The following is a 21,130-nucleotide window of genomic DNA, read 5'->3' as shown; positions in this document are numbered from 1 at the left end:
CAAATTCATATATGTAAATTTATATTTAACACCTTTTTCATTTTCATTTTTCATTGGCCAGGTTCAAGAAACACCCTAGTTTTTTCTTTTTTCTTTTTAAAGACGAATTTTCTGACTATTTCACAGTTCAAGCATCACAGCGTTAACTGCGGCAAACGCAACCCGTTATTATTCCCCCACAACCCTCGGGCGATACCATGTCATGGTTCGGGTAACGTAAAGGTTACACAAAGGAGGGCCTTTTAGGATTGATGGAAGGAAGCTGATGCACAAAACAAAGACATGTTGTGCTCCATTATGTGACTCTTTATTTAGGCACTTGAAAGGTAACCCCACCTGAAGGCAGTCATTTCCTGTGGTTGTGGTTCCATGCACTAATTTCAGTTCAGCCTGAAGGGTAAGCTGGCCCATAGCAGAGCAAGAACATGTGTGTAAATACTAGAACTAACAAAATCAAACATTTAACTGTTAAGATCGGGAGAAATCCCAACAAACAGGAACAAAGATGCATTATTAAAAGCTTTTATTAATAGCTTGTAACAGAAATTAGTTTCCAATCTTTATGTTTAACTCACTTGTATTTGACACTAAATGCATTTGCCTTGATCAGCTTTTCAAATCCTGGTAGCATTTAGTTGGTTTTAGGGGATGCTCATTTATGTAAGTCATGAATAACTTGCATAGTGTAAACATATATTTGCATTTTCTTATTATTTCTGACCAAACACCAATTAAATGAAGTAACGTAGGTGAAACTCACTCTAGAAAAACTAGATTATTGCTTCTTCTCTGCACCACCCCTGCAAAAAATCTTGAGAACCCCTCATTTCTTTATATTTTAATTCAAAGGAGTTTTAAAGTGCTCTTGAGCAATAGTTCACCGGGATTTCTGAAGGTCTTTCAAATTGTTTATTGTTTGTTAAACGATATAACACTGGTCTATGGATCATAAACCTTTAAACCTTTAAAGGTCATAAAAAAGCATAAAACTAACTTAAGTAAGCAATTTTAAATTGTTTGTCTAGGCACTTTGTTATAAGCTGCCTGTCACAAAAGCCATGGGAACATCCACAAAATGAAGATAGCACAATTATGACAGACATTAAATATTATTTTGAAAACTCATGCAAAGACACCAGATAGGACTTGAGAGATGCATCCCACACTGCTAATGAAACGGTGTGGAATAAGTTTGACAGAGAGCAGAAGAAAAGGCAGCCAATATCCAAAGAAGAGCTTTGAATGTCCTCCAAGAAGCCTGGGGAACTATTCGACTACTTAAAGAAATGACAAGAGAGCTGCTTCACAGAGTTCAGGCTGTGTTGAATAATAAAGATCAAGGTTATTGGAAACGTACAGACTCTGATTTTTCTTTATATTCTGTATTTCCTTTTTTTTTTTTAAATTATATTTTTATTGAAAGAAAAAAAAAGGGACTTATTACAATAAAGTGCATTGACATTGTTTAGTCGAGAAAAAAAAAGGAAAGGAAAAAAAATAAAATTAACTCATTGGCTTGACAATGTGTTACATAATGCAGCATGTTTAACTTATTTACAAAAACTACATTAGGTACATATTATGAAGTTGAGGGTCAACCTAACATTGTACGATACATGGGAGATACACCAAAATACACCAATTCAGGGCTGGTCTTACCTAAATTCAGGGCGGATGGGGGACACAAAACTAATCCATTTATTCCATATTTTGTAAAATTTGTCTTTCCGAATTTTTAGAAGGAATGTCAATTTTTCCATTTTAAATATTTCGAAAACCACATTAAACCAATCCTCAAGTGTTGGCGGAGTTGGATTTAACCACTTTCTGGTTATAGATTTTTTGCTGGCCGCTAATAACGCTTGTAAGAGTTTTGTGTCCCCTCCCCGGACCGAGTCAGCAACCAAGCCCAGGTACAAATTTACAAAATTGATGTCAAATTTTATCTTAAAAACCTCATACAAAGTCTTATGGATTCCCAGCCAGTAGTTTTTTAAGTTAGGGCAGTCCCAAAAGATATGATAATGATGTGCCTCTTCTGATCCACATCTTCTCCAGCATTCTGCTGTCCCATTTTTATATTTAGTCTGATGAGGAGTTTTAAAAAATCTAATAATGTTCTTCCAACAGTGGTCTCTCCAAGATAGAGAACTTGTTGAGTACCAATGAAAATTACAAATCCTCTCCCAGTTCTCGTTTGTTATACCCATCCCCGATTCCAATTCCCATTTAATCTTAACATTTTGAGTAGTATCCTTCCTTGCTTGAAGGAGCACATCATATAGTTTGGAGATTGCCTTTCTCAGGGAACTATCATATGCTAATTTAACTATCTTAAAAATTTCTGACTCGACCATATTCAGGTTTGAGATATTGCAGTGTTTATTAAAGTAAACCCTCATTTGAAGAAACCTGAAGAAATCTACTTGTCTTAAGCCGTTTCTTATTTGTAATGACTGGAAACTCTGTAGTGTCCCTTTATGTGTGAAGGAATGGAATGTTGTTAGTCCACTCTCTATCCAAGACTGAAATCTATTATCACTTTCATTTGGTTTAAAATCTGTGTCATAAGCACACCATCTAAATACTTTTAATATTCGTTCACTACCACATATTTCAGTCACTTTATTCCATATTTTTAAAGTGTGGCTAATCCATGGTCCTTTATTTTTTAAACGGTCTGCCAATTTTTTTATCCGCAATTGAGGCTTGTAGTTGGAATTTAGGGGTTGTATTGAATTCTATGGATTTCCACTTAGCTTTCAAACTCGGGTTACACCATTGCAGCAGGGGGATGACCTGAGATGCATAATAGTAGTATTGTAAGCATGGAAGCGTTGCCCCCCCCCCCCCCCCCCCCTTTTGCCTTGCTTAACTGTAAAGATCTAAATTTAATTCTTGGTTTTTTCCCATGCCAAATAAAGTGCGAAATCCATTTGTCCCATTCACCAAACTGTGTGTGACTTACTTCAACAGGCAAAGTTCTAAATAAATAGAGGAGTCTTGGGAGTACATTCATTTTCACTGCTGATATCCTTGAGTTTAAATTTAAGAAAGGCACCAAATTCCACCTATCTAAATCAAATTTTATGGCCTGTGACAAGGGACCATAATTTACTTGTGATAGATTAGAAATATTCTTAGTTAGAATTATTCCCAAGTATTTAAGTGTTTCAGCTTCCCAATTTATATTATAATTATCTCGTAAAGTGTTAGATGCTGTATAGTTTAGTGTCATTACCTGTGTTTTGTTTAGGTTTAATTTATAACCTGACAATTCCCCAAAAACAGATAGAGAGGACATCAACTCCTCAAATGATTCTTCGGGTTCCTTCAAAAAGACCAAGACATCATCTGCAAACATTGCAACTTTTTGTTCTTCCCCAGCAACTACAATACTTTTAATTTTGGTATTGTTTCTTATAAACTGACCAAGGGGCTCAATATAAAGTGCAAATAAAAGTGGTGAGACTGGACAACCCTGCCTGGTCCCTCTTTCTAGAGTAAATGATTCAGATAAATCTCCATTGACTTTCACGCGAGCCCTTGGTTTATCGTAAAGGGATTGTATTATTAAAATAAATTTATTGTGAAAACCAAAAGTCTTCAGTACCTTATAAAGAAAAAGCCATCTGACTGAATCAAAGGCTTTCTCAGCGTCCAGTCCCACCAACATTGCCTGGACCCCATCTCTGTTTATTTGTTCAATAACATGTAGGGAACGCCTTATGTTGTCCATTGTTTGCCTTTGTTGAATGAAACTGCACTGATCCAGGTCTATTATGTCAGGTAAGATTTTTTCTAATCTTTGCTGTAAATAGTTTATAATCCAAATTTAATACACTAATGGGTCGATAACTGCTACATTCTGTCCTATCTTTACCCTCTTTGGGAATGGTGGAAATAACTGCTTCCTTCCATGAGGGGGGTAATTTACCCTTTTGCATGATCCAGTTGAATGTATTCAATAGAGTAGGAAGCAAGTCCTCTTCAAGGTTTTTATACCACTCTGCAGTGTACCCATCCGAACCCGGGGTCTTACCTACTTTTAATTTAGATATTGCCAGGTGAAGTTCTTTGGTTGTTATTGGTTGGAGTAAACTTTCGTTTTGGAGATTCGTTAAAATTGGTAGTTTTAATTTGTTCAAAAAATTATCAATTTTTATTTCATCCGTTGTTTGTGGTTGGGTATACAGTTCTTTATAGAACGACTCTAAGCTCTCTTGAATTTTCTCTAATTGATTTTCCATTATCCTTGTTTGAGGATTTTTTATTTTAAAAATTGTGTTTTCCAATCTCTGTTTACGCAGTTTATAGGCTAAGACTTTAGAGGATTTGCTTCCTATCTCATAATATTTCTGCTTTAAAAAAAATAATTTTCTTTTGAGTTTCTTGTGTATAAATTTCATCAATTTCGACCTGTATTTTTTTTATTTCTTTTTTTTTCTCAGAATTACTTTTGTATCCATCTTCCCGTTGTAGTTGTTTTAACTTTGCCTGAAGGTTGACAAATTTTTGAAGCTTTATCTTTTTCAGATGGGAGGTCATTGAAATTATTTTTCCTCTCATTACTGCCTTTAAGGAATCCCATAATATGATTTGCGACACTTCCCCGGTATCATTTAATTCAAGAAAATCCTTTATTTCTTCTCTTAACTTTTGTTTTAGTATGGGATCGTTTAATATGGTTGAATTCAGTTTCCACAGCACCTTCCTTGCTTTCTTCTCTAAACTCAAAGACAGTGAAATAGAGCTATGATCTGAAAGATCTATCGTTTTAATTTGACATCCCTTTACTCTAGTACAATCATTACTGAACATAAAGAAATAGTCTATTCTAGAGTATAGGTCCTATGGGGGCAGGAGTAGTGGGTATAGTCCCTGCTTTTAGGATGTAACTCTCTCCAAACATCAATTATCCCCAATTCCTCCATATATATATATATATATATATATATATATATATATATATATTCTGTATTTCCATGTATGCTTGCATATTTCAATAAACTGCTGCAACATTTTCATAGCATAATACAAGGAAATTAGAACCTTTATCAGGAGAGCTAATATATTTTATACAAGTTCTTTGCCACTTTAAATAATTGTTAGAGAATCTTCATACTTAAAAACTAAATAATTTAGTATCAACATAATAATAATATTTTTTTGTGTTTCATTTTCAAATCTCGCGAACACCGGTGACGTCGCGCGTCGCACTTTGGCCGGAAGTTGCGTGAGCAGTAGGCTATCATCGGAACTGATAGCCGCCTGCTATCCTAAAACACAGTAAAAAAATATCTGTAAAATCGTTTTTAGTTAATTCAGAGTCAAAGGTAAACTAACTCCAAGACAAATATGGACGACGATGTGTTGACGACTCTGAAGCTGTTGATAATTGGTGAAAGTGGCGTCGGAAAGTCCAGGTTTGTCTGTGTTTTAGCGAGCTTAGCAGCTAGCCTGTTGTGAATGTTGACATTGTTGTGTAAGTTTCTTTCTCGCTGCCCAGTGTTCCAGCTTAACTGGTTTTCATGGTGTCTGTTGATGCCAACATTTCAGCCTGTATTCACAAACTTCAGATGTTCCTGGTAACAGATTAGACACATTTCTGAACATTTTAGAAGTAGATTTGAAGTTTAAAAAAAGACATATGCTCGGGGGTTGCAGTGAGATTTGGCAGGTTAGGGGAAAACTACAAATATCTTACATAATAATGTCTACTCTGAGCTTCAGAAGGCTTTCTTTGTGTACAGCCTGGGATCAGCTGACCTGTCCTATTGCAGGTTTGGATTTTTTTGTTTAGTTTTTTCCCTTTGTGAATTTAACCAACTGTATTCTACAATATAAAGGCCCACGTTACAGGAGCCTTGTCTGCTTCCAGCCTCTAGCCAGTATAAATGCGGAATTTGCAAGTGTTGATCAGCTCAAATCCAAAGTGATATCTCCTTTGAGAACCAAACCCTATTATACAGCAGCTGCATTGAAATGCAAATGAGCACTCCATTTTTTGAGTGTTATTTCAATTAATTTCAATTAAAAAAAAAAAAACAATTCAAGTACATAATATTAAGTTAAATCAGATTTTTTTTAAATCACCTGACTATGCACACAAGTAAGGTTTTACAAGATTTTCACCAGGAGGCCATACTTTCAACACTCTCAGGAACTAACAGTTCAATTACGTGTTTCTCTCTGATGATATCTGTGTTTTTACTCGGGAGCTAACCTAGCACAGTCTGCCCTGCACCAGTCCAGCACCCATTACTGTAAACAGCACCACAGCACTGCACATAGCCCCAGTTTAGCCAGCACCTACTGGTCAGTATAAACTCTAAATTGCCCAGAATTATAATCTTATGATTATGAATTTGCTTCTAAAAACATGTCAGAGTATTTAATGTATTCAGATGTATCCAAATAAGTTCAACAGCACATCATGTATAGATCCATGATTTGATAAAAAAAAAAAAAACCTCAAACAAAACAATTAAACTTCTTGGAAAATGCATCCACTGTGTCATTAGCTTGCAGCTAGCAGTAGGGGTGGGCAACAATGAAATCTCTGACGACATAGATTCCAAAGAAATTCTGAACGTTTTATTGATGGTTGTAAAGTAAATGGAAGGCCATCTTTTTCCAACAAACCGCTGTCACTGATAAGCAGTAGCAAATGTAAGCACAAAACTAGGGCTGGGCAGTGTTTGCCTTTGTAGCTCTTCAGGAGCTGCACAATATGGTCACATATTAAAAGAAAAAAATGTTTTCTACCAGAGATGACTTGGGTGTCTTGGGTCAGGCTTTTTAACCAGTTGCTGAATAATCAATTCTCCAGAAAATAGCGTCACCATTCCCAAAGGACCCACCAACCTCTCTGCCCGAACAGTAGGAGTAAATAATAAATAAATATTAAATAATATAGATTTTTAAATGCGACTTTATTCCTTAATGTTTTTTCTCCTGTTAGCAGCAAACAATTTTACAACAGCTTTATTGTTTTATAAACAATAGCAAGACACTGACTCGGTACTCGCTGACCTCATATCAAATTTGTACTAATTTTGAATTCTGTTTTTGTATTTAAGCTTTACTCTCAAACCATAAACAGCACTTAGTCTGCAGCTGAAAGAATACAAACTAAAACTGTTGGGAGCAGGTTATGTTCAAAATCATCTGGAAGCGCCATGTTTTCACAGAGTTTTTTATTCACGGCAGTCTCTGCTGGGGGAATCTATCTTATATGTGCAAGTTGTTCAGAATCAGAATACTTTAATAAACCCTAAGAAAATGATGTAAGCCATTGTTAAGCCATATCTTAGTAAAATCAAAATTGCAAAATGCAAACTGTGCGTCGCATTGTTACGGAACTGTCCGTGTTTTAATTTGGTGATTTAGAAATGTTGTTCTACATAATTCTAATCTGCTGATTAGTCTGTTTCACACTGCTGGAAACACAGAACACACACTGAGAATACCTGTTCAGTCAATAAAATTAATTTCTCTTTGGTCTGCGACAAGCGGAAGCAATTTCCACGTTTCCTTTGTTATGGTGTGGGACTTTAAACCTTAATATTTAAATAGATTTTTACCACATTTTTACCACGGTCTGATAGCAACAGGCCGTGGTAAATATGCAGTGCTGGTCCTGTTGGACATGACTGCTGCATTTGACACAGTGGATCACGATTTGCTGATCTCCCGCTTACAGCACTGTGTGGGAATTTTTGGTTCGGCATTTGTGTGGTTTAAGTCCCATCTTTCAAATAGGACCTTTTGTGTTAAGTTGGGATCCGCTTCATCCTCTGTGGCTCCTCTGCTTTGGGGTGTGCCTCAGGGATCTATTCTTGGGCCATTATTGTTTTCACTGTACCTTTTGCCTCTTGGCGTGATTTTTCGAAAACATAAAGTGTCATTCCATCTATATGCAGATGACTGCCAGCTTTATTTACCTTTTAGTCATTCTGATAGTCTCCCAAGTCGACCTCTGCTTGACTGCCTTAGCGATGTTAAAGCATGGATGGCAAAAAACTTTTTAAATTTTAATGATCGGAAGACAGAAGCGATCTTATTTGGCCCAAATCGTTTTTTCTCACGCTCCAGATGTTGATCTTGGAGCTTTGACTTCCCAACTAAAGAATTCGATCACAAATCTCGGAGTAAAAATTGATTCTGCACTTACCTTTGATGACCACGTAAACGGGGTGGTAAAATCAGCATCCTATCACCTCAGACGTTTAACGAAGGTTAAGCCCTTTCAGTGTTATTCATGCCTTTATTACTTCATGTTTAGATTATTGCAATTCTCTTTTAATAGGGGTTGGGCAGGGCACTTTGTCACGCTTGCAACTAGTGCAAAATGCTGCGGCACGATTTTTAACTGGCAGAGGGAAATTTGACCACATCACTCCGATTTTGGCCTCTCTACACTGGCTTCCAATTGAATTTAGGATCCGTTTTAAAGTCCTTTTATTGGTTTTTAAATCTCTAAATGGTCTGGCACCTGTTTATTTGTCTGACTTGTTGAAGCCCCACTTCCCCATTTGTTCCCTTCGGTCAGCTGAGCAGTTGTTGCTTTCGGTCCCAAAGTCACGGCTGAAACTTAGAGGAGACCGAGCGTTCGCTGTTGCAGCGCCGATGCTTTGGAATAACCTCCTCTCCATATTAGACAGGCTACATCAGTGCCAGTTTTAAGTCCTTATTAAAAACCTATTTTTATTCCCTGGCTTTTAACTCTGTGCGTAACTGACATTTTTATTAATTTTGTTGCTATGTCTGGTTTCTTTTATTTTATTACTATATCTATATTTGTATTGTACAGCACTTTGGTCTACCAGGTGTGTTTTTAAAGTGCTATATAAAGAAATGATGATGATGATGATGATAACACTAAATAATTTTATGGGACATTCATCTTCTCCTTTTTGCAACAGTGCTGCATTTTACTAGTATATTTTTATGATCTTTAGAGGTTTTTATCACCATTTTATAACATTACTGGAGTAGCTGACGCTTTGAGATAATTTTCTGTGGAAGAAGAGTCGTATGATCCGTGAAACGCCCCTTTGCGATAGGTCAGTACCATGCCTTTCATGTGAACTTAGTGAGTTGATAGTCAGCTTTGTGTGACCATTTATCACTATCACTTATGTTTAGATGTCTAGATAACAGGATGACACCATATTTGTAGAATATGGCCCTGATTGTACTGTGGTACAAGTTTATTTATAACAAGTTTATTGTTTCCACCTTAAGGAAAGTCGTTTTCTTGCATATTTGCTAAGCACTGTTTTTTTTTTAATTTATTTTTTTAAGGTTCAGAGGCTGACATGCAGCCCTTGCTCTCATACATATCTTGGCGTGCACTAGGAGACGTAAACACATGGCAGAGAAATGGTGTTGATGTTCTTATATCATGTAAAAGATTTACATGGTCATTATCACAGTATGATATGATAAGAAGTCACAGTTAGCAGGCACACTATGTGCCAGATTATCATATTTTATACTCCTCTAAAGGTGCTATTCTCGGGTTACTTCCTTAAATATACAGCCCTTTTTTATTGTCTCCTGGAAATAACTAATGCAAAAGTGAAAATAAAGTGCCTTAACCTTATTATGCGCAAAGCAATGCCAGACTGTTACCTCCTATTAAGTATGAAGCTGCCAGTGCTAAAATGCAATGATTGCTAGTTAACATGGGCTCAATGAGCAGCAGGTGTTAATCAGCTGACAGTGTGAACGAGACAGAGCTGCAGACTAACAGGAGAGATGAGGAAAGTGCACAAGTTCTATTAGTAAACGGTTGTTTGAACAGGCTGTGAATGACGCAGGGCTGATGATACTCTGGGCACAAAAGGTGTTATGTCTGTCAGGTAAACATGCGTAGGCCAGTGTGCACTAAAATACCATTACAGTTGCACAGAAGCTTCTCTTCAAAACACAACGAGAAACTGCAGGTGGCCTTAACCTACCACTGCACCCCTGGCAGAGCGAGAGGCTTGTCTGTCAATTAGATCATGAAGTACAAAGTACTCATGTTTGGGGGGAAAAGTAGTTAAAATTCTGGTGCCTTTACAATCTTTTGGCATGTGCCCACTTGTCCTTTAAATCATTTTCTAACAATTTTAAGTCAGTTAAGTTACTGTTAAAATCCATGTTTTCATTTTTGTTTTTGTAATGTTACCTTTAGATCAGGGGTCGGCAACCCTAGGCACGTGAAGGGTTAACTGATGGCACGACCATAGCTGGACTGGCCATCGGGCATACCGGGCATTTGCTCAGTGGGCCGATGGTGATTTTTTGTTTTTATGGGCCGATGATTTTTATTTATTTCTTTATTTGTAACGGTATAAGCAATGAAAGGTGGTGGACTGGCCAGATGCTGGCCGGTGCGTAAAAATAACTCAGTTGTTTGGTGGCTATGGCGGAGCTTCCACAGATTCAGTAACATTAGCAAGTGGTGGAGGCCAGCAGGTGGATGAAGGAAAGGGGAGGCAGGAGGAGGAGAGACCCGAGGCGGCCACCGGTCAGGTGTCAGGTGAACTGAACTTCAGGTGAGAAGTTATGACCTGCAGTCTATCTGGGTCAGATATGAACCAAGTTTAGGTGGAGTTTATTTTCGTTGTGCTGACTTTTTACAGTCAGTTACAATAACTCGTACTGTGCACTAGCTAGCATGACAGAGTTTCTATACAGCTGGGTGGATGCTATGATGTTACTGATAGTGAACTTTATTTTATTCATAAGGTTAGTAGAGTTGCCAACCATCCCGTATTCAGAGAAAATATTATGTGTTTCCTATTGAGCTGAAAAGGAACACAGTTTGTCCTGGACTTTAGCTAGAATGAAAAAGACACAAAGCTGGAGTTACTCTGTGTCTTTGCTGCACAGCTGCCTCTTCTTCTCTCATTCTCTCCCCTCCCTCTCCTGTTGTTACTTCAATCATGCAACTGATCAATGATCAGCTGATCGGCTTTTCTCTCTTGTTTCTTTACGCCAGAAAGAGGAAACCGGCAGATGTGGCGCTAAACAACAGCAGCACGTTTAAGCTTGATCAGCTGTTGTTAGAATTTATTTAATATTACCTTCTAGTATCAGCTGATGTTTGCTGGAGCCACAGCTGTAAAAGCTGCTGGTCATGATATCGGTTTGGATACATGAGGGAAACATGAAGATGAAACCAGGAGATGTCCTTACTGAATCATCAGAGCTGAACAGGTGATGGAGAAACAGGTTTACCTTTTAGGTGACATGAATGAGTTGAAGGGAAGTTATGAACTGTTTCTGAGAGACAAATAACCCCAGGATCCTTTTTTACGTAGCTGACAGCTGGTAACTGTGCAGGGGCGGATCTAGCAAAGTTTTGCCAGGGGGCCAGGTAGGGCATTAGCAGGGAAGGGGGGCACAAAGAAATACTTTTCTTTCTTATTCGCATTTAAAATGTCTAGCTTTTAATAAATAATTATCTGAATCTTAAACCAAAGTTTTTATCTGATGTAAAATGTATAGAAATCATACATATACCAACAAGATTGTACATCACTGTCACAACAGCATCTGTTTTCATTCAAAGGCTTTATGGCTTTTCCTGTAATACCTGGTGGGCCGGTCTCTAGTCAAAATGCCCGAGCCGATTTTTTTTGTCCAGCCCTGGGCACGACACGCAGAGAATTAATCTGAGAAGGTGCAATAAAAAATAAATGGCTGCGCCAGCGCTGCACATTGCAAATTAGCTCGCATAGACACATTAGTTGTGCCGCTTCTTAATGACGGTATCTTAGCTAACAACCCCAACTACCAGATTCAACTTGTAATTGGCTAAAAATAACTTAGCCTACCGGTGAGAGGGACGTTGTTAGCTTTCCACATTCCGACACTTCAAAAGCTTCAGGAGATTTCCGCTCAGCGCAGCATCAGCACCGCGGAATTACACGGATACATCCGTAGACTCGAGACAGAATTCACAATGCTTTTTTGGGACTTTCAGGTGTATGGACCAATGTTTTCTTTTCTGATCAAACCAGAAAGCTTTAATGAGCAGCTGGGTTTGTCTTGCATTAACTGGCTGAGTTAATGCCAGTTAATGCAACATCGAAGCAGCTGGAATCCACAGCTGTGCGTGTTCATGCAGCTTGCATTATCACCTGCTGGACATCATCCTGACAAGTTTAACTGTCTTCAGAACATTGCAGAGGCCTTATTGACAGTATTTGGCTCTGCATATCTGTGTGAGCAGATTTTCTCTCACATTAAGAGTGTCCTCAGGTAGCCGTTTGAATATTGGACACTCGGAGACCTGTGTCTTGTTATGGATAAAAAAGTGTCTTTTTTTGTTTCAAAATAGCTGATAACTATTCGCCGATAGCTGCCAACATCTGCAAACAAATATAATCCTATAAAGTGGTTCTATATAGTGTGTAATTGTTAATATAGAGTGTTATTAAATTTATTGCTAATGCAATCATATGGCACATTGACTTCTGAGATGGCACTCATCATCAGAAAGGTTGCCTACCCCTGCTTTAGATTATATTATATTATATAGGTCTCATGTTGGCACAGATCGTACTTTGATCTCAGATTACTGCCTGAAATTTACAGCACTTATTTACAACTTAATTGAAACAAATTAGTCTTTGAAAAAGCTTACATACTTCCTTAAAAATGTTTGAGCTATTTCCATCCTGACTGATTCCCTGCTCCCTCTTTGTAAATCACCTCGTATCACTTTGATCAGATAAGTTGACCTGTTGAAAATGGCGACTCTGGATGCAAATTCTTGAACACAGAGACTGAAAAATATAATGAAATCTCGCCAGTTAACATTGAAACCACTTAAGTGTTTTTGGTCTTTTTCTAACCGTTTGCTTGAAGTATTTGCTGCTAACAACCCTGTAGTATTGCTAATCTTAAGGGCCTTCCTTTACACACAGACGTAGAAAATTTGTTTGAATGTTTCGTGAGCTACACATATTCTTAATGCAGATGCTCACACTGTCCATTTGATTTGATAGGATTAATTTTTTTTTGCTGCAAATAAAAAAAATCTTATCAATCAGACCGCTGCATTTGGCAACGAGTACGTCTTACTTCAAAACATGTACCGGTACTTAATTTGGAATTTTGTGTTGCAGGTTTAAATTTTTTGTTTTTTGCACCTTGCCCTGTGTCTAAAGGCCTTTACTCCTGCAGTTTTAAAGCTTTCCAATATTTTTTTTTGCTGAAAGGTGTCAAGTGCTGTTAGCATTTTCAAGACCATAAAGTTATTGCGATCCTGTGGCCCTGCTCGAGGGAAACCTGTTCAAAGCTACGGCTAGCTCACAATAGCCTGTTGTACTGGATGAACTGCTCATTTCCATTTTATCTTTATTACAGTCTGCTCCTGAGGTTCACAGAGGATACTTTCGATCCAGAGCAGTCTGCCACAATAGGTTTTACACACTCACACACGCACACACATATATGAAAACTACTATTGATTTTAAACTTATAACTTAAAGATTTTTTCTTTTTTGTCTCTTATAAATGATCAGGTGTGGACTTCAAAGTAAAAACACTTGCAATTGATGGAAATAAAGCTAAGCTCGCCATATGGGTAAGACAGAAGTTTTTATTCCTGTTGTCTACATTTCATGTTTGGGGGGGGGAACACGATGAAGTAAAACGTTTCTCCACAAGATGGTGACATGGTACAGCCAAAATTGAAGGACGTAGGTGGTATTCCCAGTATCCAGTAAAACCATGCTATGCACAATGAATCCATAACCTAAGCCCCATACAGAGAAGTGCTTGAAATTTCTTTCTAAAAAGTTATTATTATTGATATTATTATTTTATCTGGTCTCAATAAGAACATGTGTGGGAGGTTTATAAAAATTGGAAAAACCTAATGGCCTCTGTTTTTATGTGATGAGGGGAAAAGTAAGGTTTATATTGCATCTGTTGTTAAAAATAATGCAGTGTTCTTGGAAAGCGTTGTCCCGGGCATTCACATAGACGTTACTGTAACACAAAACACCTAGGGTACCATTGTTCCATTCCCTGTATGACTCCAACTCTTTCTCCCAATGGCAGCAACACATCAGGCCATGCCACAAAAGGGAAAAAAGACACCGAAAAAAAGATCAGAACCAGCTCTGAGACTTGGTCTCCAAACTATTCACATCCCAATCAGATTGAGCATCTGCCAGAATCCATATGGACCCTGTCCTGCAATCACTGGGACCTAAAGGCTTTGTTGTCAACCTTCACAACTAGAAGACACACACGGGGTCAAAGGTGGAATGGCAGCAGATCAGGGATTTAAAGAGTATTAGACAGTTTTATTGTGGTCCATCACTTTATATTAATAGTGTTGTTTTCCAGTCAAACTTGATAGAAAAAAAAAAAGATTAATTGTTCCTGAGGCAACAGCAAGCTCACATTGTGACTGTCCGAGTGGAACTTATCAGAAACACATGGTCTGTGAGGTCGGATGCTGGGAATTGGCTGCTGTGCCGCTGGCCTTAAAAGTTTGGTATCAGAAATCTTTTGCCGCTTTTATTTTCGTAGGACACAGCTGGACAGGAACGGTTTCGCACTCTGACACCCAGCTATTACCGCGGCGCACAGGGAGTCATACTTGGTAATTACCTGTACTGCAACATAAATCAAGATCAAAACAGACCGATACTGGCAGTTGCATTTCTGTCAGTGCTGTTATAGTAATGTAATGATTTTCTCCAGCTCCTTCTTACTCGTCACGTCTTTCTTTTTTCAGTGTATGATGTCACAAAGCGTGACACGTTTACGAAGCTCGAAAACTGGCTGAACGAACTGGAGACCTACACAACACGCAACGACATAGTGAAAATGCTGGTTGGGAACAAAATTGATAAAGTGAGTCACTTTTACAAATCCTTTTACATTGCGCTCTGGTTTTATGAATCCAGTTCATCCTATATTGTTTAACCCTTTAGAGCCGATCGGAGCGGGAACGCTCTGTTATGCGTAACTATTTTTAAATCCCAGTAGCACTGCAATCACGTAAGCTAGCGCAAAAATTTTTTTTGCATATGAAACCGGAGGAGTTGTACTTACATCTGATGCCATCAGCTTGTCCTAGGTCACGGTTTCCTTCCACATAAAGCTTTGCAAAAACTGCATAAAAAGCGCTTGCAGGAACAAAAACATAATATTCCAGAAACACGCTTTACCGATCCGATCAGCTGTTCAAAACACTTCCTACGTTGGAATAGACGTCAGCGCGAACTTTTGCATTTCCGCCATTACCTGCCCGAAACCGGAAGTGACGTCATTTTTGCGGAAATGTAGTCTTTTTTGCGATCAGGGCCTCAGGGCCTATACTGCTCTTTTTAAAAGTTATCTTTGACTTTATGACTTTCTGTGTCGTTTCTGGGATGCTTAGGACTCATATTGCACTGCTTGAAATAGTTTATTTTGATGCATATGCTGCTTTTTTGCAAATTTGCAGTATAATATTTATTTTCGTTTTTCCTGCAGTGTATAAAAATTGGTGTATTTCAAAAATAAAACTATGAAGACACTCAAAATAAATTTTCTGTGGTGGGAAACTATTTTGTGCAACTTTTTTGTATTTACAGTTTTGAGGGATAAGCCTCTTAAATTTCTCTAACTACAAATATATGTTAAAAAATCAAAAATGATTTTCAATTTTTTTGTAGTTTATTGCACTTTTTTGCAATTTATGTAATTACTATGCACTTAATGAATACATATGATTAAAATCTGGGCTATAATGGTTGTATTGATGTATAGCAACTTGAAATGCTCCCAAAAATGGCTCCACAGCATGTAAAAATATAATATAAGCTCTGGCGGGCTTGGTTCTATGGTAGGTCTTAAAGGGTTAATAGTGCATTTTGTCTGTGAAGGTTCTCAGTCATCCAGGTCATCATAGTCTAAGGAGCTGGGAAAGAAAAGCGTCTGGACTTTTTAAAGTTTCCTCGAAGACGTTTCACCTCTCGTCTGAAAACCTTTTTCAGTTCTAAGAGCAGATGGTGGAGATTTCCCACGACATCCCAGTGTTCTTCAGACCCAGCCACACACTCAGACAAAAACTGGTTCATCCCAAACACAAAACTTCCAAACACATACTTAACAACGTAATATATGCTGCACAGAACAGCGAGGAATGCTCAAACCTTTACATTGGAGAAACCAAACAGCCACTTCATGAACGCATGGCACAACATAGAAGAGCCACCTTGATGGGACAAGACTCAGCTGTCAATCTCCATCTAAAAGACAAATGTCACTCTGTCGAGGATGCCAATGTTCACATATTGGACAGAGAAGACATATTGTTTGAAAGTGTGAAAGAAGCCATCTATGTCCACTGTGAACGACCATCTTTGAACAAAGGGTGGTGGCTTACGGCACCAACTGTCTGCCATCTATAATCCAGTTTGGAGATCCCTTCCCAGACACCTTAACGCCCCCTCACATCCTGGCCTTCTGACCTCAGTAAGGCTACGTCCACACTAATGCGTTGTCGTTTGAAAACGCATCGTTTTCTCTCCGTTTCGGCCTCCCGTCCACACTGAGACAACGTTTTCGCTGATGGAAAACGCAGCGTTTTGAAAACGCTCTCAAAAACGCATACATTTCAAAACAGAGCTTTCGCGGATCAGTGTGGACAGCAAAAACGCAGACTTTTGAAAACGATGATGCATGTTAGTCATATGATGCAGTCATGTGACCACTTCACATAAGATAGCGGAAGGCATTATACCTCTTGGAGACACTCCCATAGGGCTTAAAATCTGGGACTCTTCACCAATTACCCCTTAGAACTGAAGAAGCTTCTCGGATGAGAGGTGAAACGTCTTCAAGGAAACTTAAAGAAGTCCAGACGCTTTTCTTTCCGAGCTCCTTAGAATAGTGCATTTTAATGAGTGTTGCTTGTCTTGTGTTGTACTTTTATGATGCGTACACAATTCTCCCTCACCATTCGGGCAAATGACAAATGTTTATTTATTTATTTTTTAATATTCAGGACGACCGCGAAGTGGACAGAAACGAGGGGCTGAAGTTTGCTCGGAAACACTCTATGCTTTTTATCGGTGAGTTTCTGTGTTCGAGTAACGTCAGGCGTGGCCGGTCATGCTCGTTTAAAGTAAGAGAGGCATAAAATGTAACTTAAAGCTATTAGAATTTACCGTAGTGCTGCTTAAAAGTCAGGACTGTTAGTGCACAGCTGGAACAAGCCAAGACATCATTGAGTTAGTCATGCGTGTAGTTCAGATGAGATGAGCTGTGCTGTTTATACTGCTCGTGCATTTCTGAGTCTCTGCTGTTGAGAGACGCGGCCACTCAGACGAGCTGCATTATGATTAAAATCTAGCCAGCTTTCATTTATCAAATCCATGTCCGCACGTGTTCCTGATTCTCCTCTCCAATCTGGCCCTCTCTGGTAAATTAGGTTAAGGTTTGTGCAGAGTTTCCATTTTAGAACGGCCAATAAGGGGTTTTGAAAAGGGCAGGGCAAGAAGAATCTGAAGCTTTCATCTGCAGCAAGGATGTCTTCATCCTGATGGATGACTTCTGCTTTTATGAAGTCATTTTATACTTTATTAGTCATGTTTGTCAGCTGACTGATATGTTTAGTTTTGGTAGCATGCTGGAAAATGCTCACATTTACTTTATTTACTGATCTCTTAAATTCTTCCCTTACACAGAGGCCAGTGCAAAGACCAAAGATGGCGTCCAATGTGCCTTTGAGGAGTTGGTAGAAAAGATCCTCCAGACTCCGGGGCTCTGGGAGAGCGAAAACCAGGGTCAGAAAGTTCGGCTGGGAGACCAGGAGCATGCCAGGCCTGGGGCGTGCGGAGGATACTGTTCCATACCCTGAAATGAAAAAGCACAGACGTGAGAGGACTGACTAGTGACGGGAAACGGAGAGTGAGCGAGAGGTGGAAGTGGATGAGCACCTTTTTATTTGTCGGGAGTACGTCAGTCGGTCGAACAGACACTGCTGTTTGCACACTTCCTTTTCCATCACTTATATATCACTACTTCCTGTTTAAAAGAATCACGCAGAAAAAGAGCCTCGTGTTTGAGGTGGGTGTTTTAAATTAACCACGTGGAGTATGAGTCTGTCATCCGAGTATGTATGGTTTGAATTTATCTTGGTGGCTCAGCTGTACATTAAGACTTCAGGTTACACAGTTCTTTCAGCGTGGACCGATTTTGTGGTTAGAATAGACAGCCTGTCAGATTTTAATCTAATAAATTAATTGAAGTCTCCTTCATCTCTAAACAAATCTCACCTTCTATGTAGCTGCAAAGTACAAAATCTTCTGCCATACATATATTAGGAAGCTTTATTAAACGCATACTATAGCATTGGATTGAGGATTAGGGTGGGAAACATCCAGGCTAATGCAGGTTTTCATTTCAGTGCACATGAGAACACTGTGAATTCTCAAAAATCTAACCTTTTCCAATGACACCCCAACCACCACCCAGTTACTGACATCAGTTTGTCTTTTCTGTTCACTCGTGTGTTGTCTGTTTGTCTATTATGTCGATTCTCTGCTTCAGACTATTTAGATGCCTTCAAACTAATTGATTTCCTGTGTTTATTCCTTTTGGCGTGAAAATGTGCAAGAAAAGTGATCAACTTTGTCTTGCAGGATTTCCTGTAACCGAACCCATCTCTGTCTTTGCATGCGTGATCTGGACGGTAACTTCTAGAGCTACAAGTGTAAAGTTTACAGTACCACGAGCTCTTGCAATAAAATGTACCTTTTTATGCACTTGAGCTCATAGATTGTTTTTTAATACTAAACTTTGACCTTGTGATCTTGTTTTCGCATTTATTTTGAAGGATTCATTTAGTGTTGTCCAAGTTTATTGAAGGTATTTCATACTTAACATAGCTGTGTTCTTTCCCATCTTCAGTATATTATGAACTTGATGTGTTTTTGCTATTTGTTTCTGTTTTCTCGATAAAATATTATGTTGAACTCTTCGCCCTGCTACACCCTTTCTCTCTCCCCCGCTCCCCCATTGCTTTTGCTGTGCATCTGTTTCAATCATATAAAGTAATATGTTAAATCGATATCTGCCTTAATATCGAGATGCATTTGCTAGAGTTATGGTCAATTAACGTTTGAATTGTTTCAAACTGAAATAAATGACAAACCTCAAGATGCCGTCACTCGTGTCTGTTGTTTAATGGCCCTGTGGGATCTGCCTTTTAGTTTCCGTGTTGTGTAGAAGCCCACCTAATCAAAAGCAGGTTTACAGTGGAAACTTCAAGTGAGGCGCTCTTTCCATAATACTTTGTTGATGACTAGCCTCCTGCACATGTAAGACTGAAAACATTCCTTGCAACAAAAAAAAAAAAAAAAAAAAACAGACCAAAACTGGGACGTGTGGAAAAATCCAGTTAATCATGTTGTTTAAAAAAAAGAAAAGTTCCAGTATGTGATTACAAGCTTGATGTCAGGATGTCCCCAGATGCAACAGGACGAGACCTTCTTCTGAAGCCTGAAGGGTACTTGGTATTTCCATTATTTATTTTCTGCAGCTGATCGTGTGTGGAGGAAATAGAATTCCTGAAATGTCATTCAATATAAAATAAATTAAAAACATTTGTGAATGTTTCATTGTGATCTTTGCTGTTCCAGGAAAATGAAAAGGTTGATTTTTAAAACAGAGAGCACATCTATTGAGAGCAGCTTACGTTATTATTCCATGACACCACAGTGGCAATTCCATTTGAAACTTAACAAAAACCTTACATTCGAGCTGCTTGGGTGGGGTCTCTGTGTACGTTGCTACTACAACATTACTATCTCTCTGTAAATGGTTATGGGGATTTGTTAGCTATAGAGTTATATACAAATTTGTTGATGGGAAGTGGTGCTATATAAATAATCTCAAAGGGCTTCATATTGTAAGGTAAAGAACCAACAGTAATATAAGCCCAACAATCACGCAAACCTCCTATAAGCAAGCACTTGGCGAAAGTGGGAAGGAAAAACTCCCTTTTAACAGGAAGAAACCTCCAGCTGAATGTGGCCCAGGCAGGGGCACCTATCCATCACAAATGTTGGCAGTGAGGGGAAAGAGAAGAAAACACAGAGACACACTGGGTGATGTGTTTCTGGTAACTTGTTCAGTGTCTGTTCTTTTAGCACAAACTAGCATCTTTAGGAAATCATACATGATCAGCTCTTTGGATGCTAAGCTCTTCCTTGTTCACTAAATAGCTGCTATCCATGTCTAGTGTGTGGCCAGTACTCTTCAAGAACATCTACTTATGGTTTGGCTAAAACACTGAAGACATGCATCATAAGGTCAAAAACAATGAGTTAAGTGAGTTCAAAGAGCTCCAAATGCTGTGGTTTCATCACTGTGAAAACACGCATTCACATCAGACAATGGAACCATTGTTTTTAAAAAAGTATTAATATGGCAGCTCCAATATGTCTGTGAAGGTTCTCAGTCATCCAGGTCATCGTAGTCAAAGGAGCTTGGAAAGAAAAGCATCTGGACTTCTTTAAGTTGCTTATTATCTTGCTTATTCGCATGATAAGGTGGGGCCAGGTTTCACAATGAACTCACCCGAAACTCTGGCTGATTGGGACCCACACCCAGTTTCACACCTTGGCTCATGGGATTAGAGGATCATCAGGGGGTCCTTTTGTCCCTCTGTGGGGGGTCACTCCCACTAGGTTTATATCTGGGACTCTCCACCATTTGACCTTAGAACTGAAGAAGCTTCTCGGATGAGAGGTGAAACGTCTTCAAGCAACTTAAAGAAGTCCAGACGCTTTTCTTTGCAAGCTCCTTTGACCATGGCAGCTCCAAGTTTGTAACAGGAAACTAGGATTTGGCCCATGTCTGTTTCTAGCCTTCCCTCCATGTTCCCTCCAGGAACTGTCTCCCTGGGCCACTATAACACTCTTCTTCCATCAGTACAACCCTTTTAAAATCCACTTTGTGTAACGATGCAGTAAAACTTCACCACGTACGTCTGCACACGTGAAAACTAAGACTAAATACAGCTCAGCAAAACAAAACTGTGCATAGAAATTACTCTAAGCACACGACTATTCAAAGGATTTCACATTAGGTTTATTGAAATAGCTGCTGTCAAACA

General features: G+C 38.7%; 1 protein-coding gene across 1 annotated transcript; it reads left to right on the top strand.

The window, feature by feature from the left end:
• The first annotated feature begins 5,229 nt into the window (after positions 1-5,229).
• rab18b (RAB18B, member RAS oncogene family) lies at positions 5,230-19,170 on the top strand. Its single transcript, XM_082512195.1, has 7 exons — positions 5,230-5,426; positions 13,372-13,427; positions 13,530-13,591; positions 14,548-14,620; positions 14,756-14,874; positions 17,015-17,081; positions 17,697-19,170. Exons 1-7 carry the CDS (start codon positions 5,359-5,361, stop codon positions 17,867-17,869), a joined length of 618 nt encoding a protein of 205 aa, XP_082368321.1. The 5' UTR covers positions 5,230-5,358; the 3' UTR covers positions 17,870-19,170.
• The last annotated feature ends 1,960 nt before the right edge of the window (positions 19,171-21,130 follow it).

This window comes from Aulonocara stuartgranti (genome assembly GCF_965226115.1).
Source record: "Aulonocara stuartgranti genome assembly, chromosome: 18".
Classification (NCBI taxonomy): domain Eukaryota; kingdom Metazoa; phylum Chordata; class Actinopteri; order Cichliformes; family Cichlidae; genus Aulonocara; species Aulonocara stuartgranti.
This window is presented reverse-complemented; position numbering and strand designations above follow the sequence as displayed.